Source organism: Eumetopias jubatus, unplaced genomic scaffold, assembly GCF_037043125.1.
Source record: "Eumetopias jubatus isolate StellerSeaLion01/CBP00866 unplaced genomic scaffold, mEumJub1_p1.0 scaffold_16, whole genome shotgun sequence".
Taxonomy (NCBI): Eukaryota; Metazoa; Chordata; class Mammalia; order Carnivora; family Otariidae; genus Eumetopias; species Eumetopias jubatus.
This window is the reverse complement of record NW_028274822.1, coordinates 36,442,861-36,449,540: the sequence shown is the minus strand read 5'-3', so window position 1 is coordinate 36,449,540 and position 6,680 is coordinate 36,442,861. Positions and strand designations below refer to the sequence as shown.

Sequence of the window (6,680 nt, the reverse complement as noted above, 5' to 3'; positions counted from 1 at the left end):
TTTCCTTGCTGGACACTGCAGAGGCCAAGAGGCTGAGCTGCCTGGCGGCCTTTGACTGCCACACAGGGCAAAGCCCAGAACCTGCACAGCCCGCTGTGCCTTTCCAATGTGCAGTGACATGCCCACTGATCCCTGGCTGTCCCTGTGAGACAGGAGTTATAAAAAGACTACATAGTAGGAAAGGATGCAGTGTCTTACTTAGAAAAAGAGTGTCTTCAGGTAATTTATTGAGTACGGTATGAGTATAAAAGGGCTTTGCAACAGAATTATTCTGAGAATTCTAAGGTGAAGACAAGTTCCTTGCGGTCCAAGGGCTGCCCTGTAGAACTTTTTGTGGTGATAGAAATGTTCTATATATGCACCATTCTGTATGGTAGCCACTAGACATAGGTGGTTGCTGAACACTTGACATGCGGCTAGAGACTGAGGAATAGGAATTTATGTTTAGATGGCTACGTGGGGGTTGGTCGCTAGTGTATTGGATAGCACAGGTGTGAGAGAATACACCTTTGTATATACTTTGTTACTGTTTTATTCATTTTACATAAGGTTTTTTTTTTTTTTGTAAAATTTGTGTATAAAACTGCTTTTGACTACGTCTACTCCAAGAACTTAAAACCATGTCTACAAAACTATGTCTACTCGCTGCCCATGTTGTGTTCTGAGCCTTGGGAATTTTTGTCCTCAAAGGAGAGTGCCATATGATTGGCATTTGGTGCAATCAAATATGCACTCTCCTCCCTGACGGATCTGCCTAGATGCGCTTTCTCCTGAGTCCCCATCAGGGCTGTGCGAACTTCCCTGTGATAACTCAGCTGTGGCTGGGCACACATCTCTGACGAGAGCTAAGTCCACTTTGCAATAAAGCTTTATAAAGCACTATTTCAGTTCCTGCACTGCTTGTTCTCACCATGTCGCCCTCTGGTTGGTCCTCCCTACTGCAGTTCACCTTCTCATCCAGGAAGCCTGCTCACATTTTATCTGCGTGAAACTAGCTGGGTGGATATCAAAGACAACCAGTTAGATGGTCTTTCGTTCTGTGTGCTACGCGTACCACAGGTGGGTACTGGGCAAGGCCTGGGTGCTAGGTGCTATAAAAAAATGTAAGAATGGGTTATCACAAAGATTACATATCTGAAACCACAAATCAAGGCACATTATCTGATAAAAGATGTTGAGCCACAGCCAGTGAGTGACAAGAGGCCATCGGGGAGATATTGTTTGGATGCCAAAACTTTGGAATATCAGCCACAGATTTTGTTATGGCAGGGTCTTCAGATAGAGGTGGTCTGTGAGCTGAACTAAAGTGTCCTGCTTCTAAAATAAAGTGGCGGCTGCCTTTTCACAATTTCCATAAACATTTAAATTAACAGCATTTCACAGTGCTTTTTTCTTATTGCTTTGCTTGGTTGTCTGTTCCTACTGGTCTATCCTGGACTTAAGTATGAGGCAGCTCTTGATTTAGCATAAAATTATGTATTAATTGATTTGAAGTTTAATCCTTTAATGGTTCATGGAGTTCCACACCAAGCAGCATGGCTTGCCAAAGTAACACACAGTCGTTGTCTCACCAACCACTGAAGACAGGTAACAAGGCAAGATGACCCAAGGTTCCTTGAGTGGTACCGGTGTGTGGCACTCTGCCCCAGAGAGGGCTCTGCTGCTGGACTAGGCTTCATGGAGAACTCTGAGGTGGAGTAGACTGGAGCAGGACCTTGGGAGGCAGAGCAGGGACATCTGGCCTGCACTGGCAGGTAGGAAACCGTGCTTGTGTTTTGCAAGGAAAGTGAGTGGATCAGAAGACAGAACCAGATGGCCCATACAGAAAGTGAATGGCTAGAAACAAAGGTTGGAGTCACATTATAAAGGAAGAAGGGAAAAAGAAGGGACTATTCGGATTCCTCACCAATTAGCTGATTTAAAATCTTCACAATTGCTCCATAATAGAGGCTGTGTATTAACCAGGGCATGCTCAGCTAGAAGAACAATCCAGTCTGGGTTAGCTTAAACCAAAGAAGAGAATGCATCACAAGACCCAAAGGGTTAAAGTGTAGTCAATTTAAATTGGTATCCACCTACTGTCCAGTGACCTGCAATCAGGGGGCCGGAGTTCTACTACACAAATATGGCTACTTAGGGATGCTGTGTCTGAGTGGGTACTGCATTCAATAGGAAACAGAATATTGTAATCCTTAGAGCAACTGTTAAAAGTGTAATGCGAAGAACTGTAACTTAAAAATCAACAGGTAAGTTAAAATGGAATTATATAAAAAATTAAAATTGGAAGGGCAAAGACCAGATATATAGATTTGCTTGGCCTTAAGAATTGCTTAAACTGGGTGATGTATCCATGGGCTCATTATTCTATCTTTGTAAATGTTTAAAATTCTCCATAATAAAAGGTTTAAAAAATACATGTATTCACACAGGGTCCCTTGGCCCTTCTGTTTCAATCATTGTACATGCTTTTCTAGATGAAAAACAGATTTAGAGTTCTTCTCCATGCAGTGAAAGCACAACCACTTAGACCCATTAAGTAGAAAGCTTTAGATTTGGTAAGCGTTATTATCACAGTTGCAGTTGAGTAAGAGTCCTGGTATTTCCTTGCAATTTTGATTTATTGGGTCTGAGTGGGATTTGAAAATGTATCTGATTTTCTACACACAAGTCCAGTGACACTGATGCATGTTCAAATTTGGGGAGGCACAGCTTCAAGGGATAGATCCTCTGGATTATTATGTGCAAGGAGCCCCCCATCAGTCCTGTCCTTGGCTTGGGTACTTCCCTGCTATCGGACTCAAGAAGCATGAAGATGTGGCATGTTATGCACAATCTTAACTACATCAATGCATTGTGATTTTGTGATTTTGTGATTCCAGCATAGTTATCTTTTTCTTGGGCAGCTGATTTACAGTAGAGCCTCTTGCCATTTAAATTGCTTTCGTTTCGAAACATAAATCTCATGGGTGAGTTTTCTCCCCACATAGCACACACCCCTTACAGGTTGTCTGCGTCTTTCACCAGGAGAGCTCCCTTCTTCCTTCTTGGGGGCGGCTTCACAGGCACGTGGCCAGAGTCATCACAGAGGGCCCCACACTCAGTGGGCCTCACATGTGGTTGAATGCTCTCCTGTCACTGTCTGAAGTTCTTAATTTTGTCTTTGAACTTGTGTTCTGTAAGTGAAGTCTGGTAAGACAAAGGCACACACACAGGAGCAGAGGAGATCCATGCAGTGTGTCCACTGTTCCCCACCACCCCATTCACTTAGAGCCGTCGTGGTGCCTGCGTGCACAGAATTCCAGCAGACCCACCATGTCCCGGTTGAGAAGAGATTCAAAGCATAAGCAAGTTATTCCTACAACTGAGTAAGTGGGGGCACTGAGAGCCCCAAGAGGCCATGCTTTCCATTTGAACCAGACTTGATTTGAATGCGAAAAGAAGGTAATGGCATTCTAAGCATGAATGACCGTGGAACCCGGTCATATCCTTTTTCTACTCATGTTACTTTTAAGTTTTTAGTTTACTCGTGTCATTTTCCTTCGTTAGCCACCCATATCTGCTGAAAATGATGACTTAGGAAAAAAGAAAACATAGGGCAGCTCCTAGTTTTTCTTTTAGTCCTTCCTTACTCATCAGTAAGCTGCAAGAATGTTGATAGAATGTGTACATATCAAGAAGTGAAATAATAGTTGAGCGAGGTTTTTTTTTTTTTGGAGTGTTTCCTAATAAGGACAAAATACATATATATACACCACATGTATACATAAGCTATGAAATGTAAGTTGTTTAATTTTGGTGATTCTGCATGAGTTCTCTGCTCTTCTAGTTGCATTTAAAACTGGAATGGTGTACTATAAAGAGGAATAAAATTAATGCTAATGATTTAGAATTTAAATTTTTCGTTACTTAGGACAGCACTAAGTAGCAAGTAAAAACCCACAACAAGATGTGAGAGATACCACGGAAGAAAGTGAGAACATTTTAGTACTTTTAATGGTACTATTTTCCTAATTTTTGGACACGAGGCCCCCCCATCTTCATTTGGCACTGGGTCCTGCACTCAGGTAGCCAGCCCGGCTCTTCACTGCTCTCCTTTCCTTTGCGGAGCCCCCTCCTTCTCTATTCTATAGCCTTTTGAGGACTGCCAGTGATGTGAAGGGCACCGCTGCACTCTGATTCCTCTGCGGCTATACCTGTGAAAACTGGAACAGGGCCAGGACTGACTCCAAAGGGATTCAGGGGATGCATCAGCCCTAGAGGCCGGCCTGCTGTAGTAGACGGTGACCCGCCTGCTCAAACCCCTTCTAACTTTGACTGGTCTTGGACCAGCAGCCACAATGCTGGACTCACTGATCTGGTGCTGTTGGCTCTCCCTTTCATTTGATCAGTTCTGGCAGAAAAATTCTTCTAATAGACCAAACTTGAGCTGTTATCCTTGATAGCTTGGTCCCTCTTTGTCCCTTTCTGCCACTGCATGAATTACTGAGAGCTGGGAGTAGGCAGGGCAGGTGGAAAGCTCTTGTCAACAGTGGTTTCATAAGAACTCTTTATGTGGAGTCCTGTAAAACAGCGCTTGGGACTTTGCTTTTCGTTTTTAAATGGTTCAAGTAGAGAATTACCCCCTCTTAAAAAAAAAAAAAAACTAAGATAGTTTTGGTAATGTATAAACATCACACTGCAAAACTGGAAACAACAAACTTTATAGGAAACTGAAAAGGACCAGTGAGAGTTATGAAAAATAAAAAGAACATACACAACTGTACCTTCAAGAATTTCCATGGAACATTATGACCCATCAAATTAAGGTATCCACATTCTCTAACAAAAATGAACTGATCTGAGTAAGGACAGCATGAAAATATTCTAATGCAGTGCTGCCCAACAGAACTTTCTGTGATGATGGAAATGTTCCATTATCTCTGTTGAATACAGAAGCTACCAGCCACATGAATACTCACAATGTGGCTAATGCAACTGACAAACTGAGTTTTTTATTTATACAGCCACCTTTGGCTAGTGATTACCAACTGAACAGCACAGTTCTAATGCCTCATGGGTCAAAATCAGTGGTTTCTTCAGGGGATTTCTCTAATCCCTGCTGCGGGGTGTAGACGGTTGGGGGTGGAAAGAGAGGAAAACTCTTAGCAGCTCTATTTAACTACTTAAACAAGTTCTGAAACTCTCCACAGCTCTCAGAGGCAAGGGCTGAGGAAAGGACTCTGGGGGAGACCTGAGTATGCCCTTGAACTCCTGGCTAATGCCAACGGGGGTAAAGGGCCTAGGACTTGGCTCACGCAGATGGGAAAAGGCCTATGGTGCCACTCACAGAATCTGAGGCTTGGGCCATCCGTGCCTGGAAATCGTTGCTGTAGGGCTGGCGGGGAGGTTGGGGTGCTCATTTCCGGACAGGGTTTCCAGGGCTAGAAGAGGATTTAGAGGTGGTGGGAGGACCCAGGGGCCCTTTCTGGCCACCTGCAGGCTGGACTGGCCCTTTCTTTTTGGGGATTAAGGTCTTGTTCTTGCTCTTGAACACTTTGCTGGGATCCAGCTTGTTCACGAAGCAGTTGGTCTCTTCTGCAAGTAGGTCTGTGTTGTAGGTGATGGGTTTATACATGTTGAACCACTGCTGTAAGGGAGAATTGGGAGAGGTCAAAATTCGAAGGAGAAAGGCAATTGTTTATGCTCTTTAGTGGAGACCCAGAGGTAGAGAGGTGGGGAGTGAGGCAAAGAGAACAAAAGTTTTTATGAAAAACTGCCTCGAAAATCTGTTAGCACGTCTTTGAGGTGAAAGTGATGGCACACACATTGCTTTATTAGGTCTCATAACCTTTAAAATAAATTCAGCACAAGGACTAAGAATGCAAGTAAACTTCCTTCCTTCTGATCTACTGAGCCCTGAGCATGGGGATTAGGTCCCAGATCATCAGTGACCTTCTAATTGTTCTGTCCTCACGGCAGCCACTGCCCATCAGGTGGCTATGGCAGCACCTTCCCAGAGAAGGTGCATGACAGAGGCCAGTGGCAGGCCTCGGCTGAGGGAAGCTGCCGGTGCTGGTGCTCCTTTCCCCTTCTGGGCAAAGAGCATCACATTTATTGACCTCATGATGTTGACTGGATGGATGTTAGGTGACATTTGGGCAAAGTGAGGCTCACCAGATGAATACATACATGGAGCTGAGTCCCTAGTTCACTGCCACCCCAGCCAAAGTTCTTCCAGGCATGCCTGGTCTCAAACTAGGGGGTATATGAACATTACCAGGCAACTCTATGTTTGAAATGTTGCCCAGATCTGTAATATAAGCAAGGCACATCCATACAATGGAATATTCTGTATCACTAAAAAGGACAGTTCTGTATGTACTGATAGGGAATGAACCCCAAGATGGAGTGTTAGTGAAAAGAAGGTGCATAACGATGTGAGTAGTGCACTTGTGATTTAGAAAAAAGGAACCGGGCGTCTGGGTGGCTCAGTTGGTTAAGCGACTGCCTTCGGCTCAGGTCATGATCCAGGAGTCCCTGGATCGAGTCCCGCATCAGGCTCCCTGCTCGGCAGAGAGTCTGCTTCTCCCTCTGACCCTCCCCCATCTCATGTGCTCTCTCTCTCTCTCATTCTCTCTGTCTCAAATAAAAAAAAAATCTTAAAAAAAAAAAAAGGAACCAAAAATCATATGCATGTATGC

General features: G+C 44.1%; 1 protein-coding gene across 2 annotated transcripts in view; it reads right to left on the bottom strand.

Moving 5' to 3' along the window:
* Positions 1–3,975: 3,975 nt before the first annotated feature.
* The window catches only part of TPGS2 (tubulin polyglutamylase complex subunit 2), a 59,335-nt gene continuing 56,630 nt past the window's right edge, over positions 3,976–6,680 (bottom strand). The window contains exon 7 of one of the 2 annotated variants that reach the window (XM_028098398.2): positions 3,976–5,626. In XM_028098398.2, coding sequence (XP_027954199.1) covers positions 5,396–5,626 — 231 coding nt within the window. In that variant the 3' untranslated portion in view covers positions 3,976–5,395. The remainder of the gene's footprint in view (positions 5,627–6,680) is intronic. The other variant, XM_028098397.2, reaches the window with a different exon arrangement.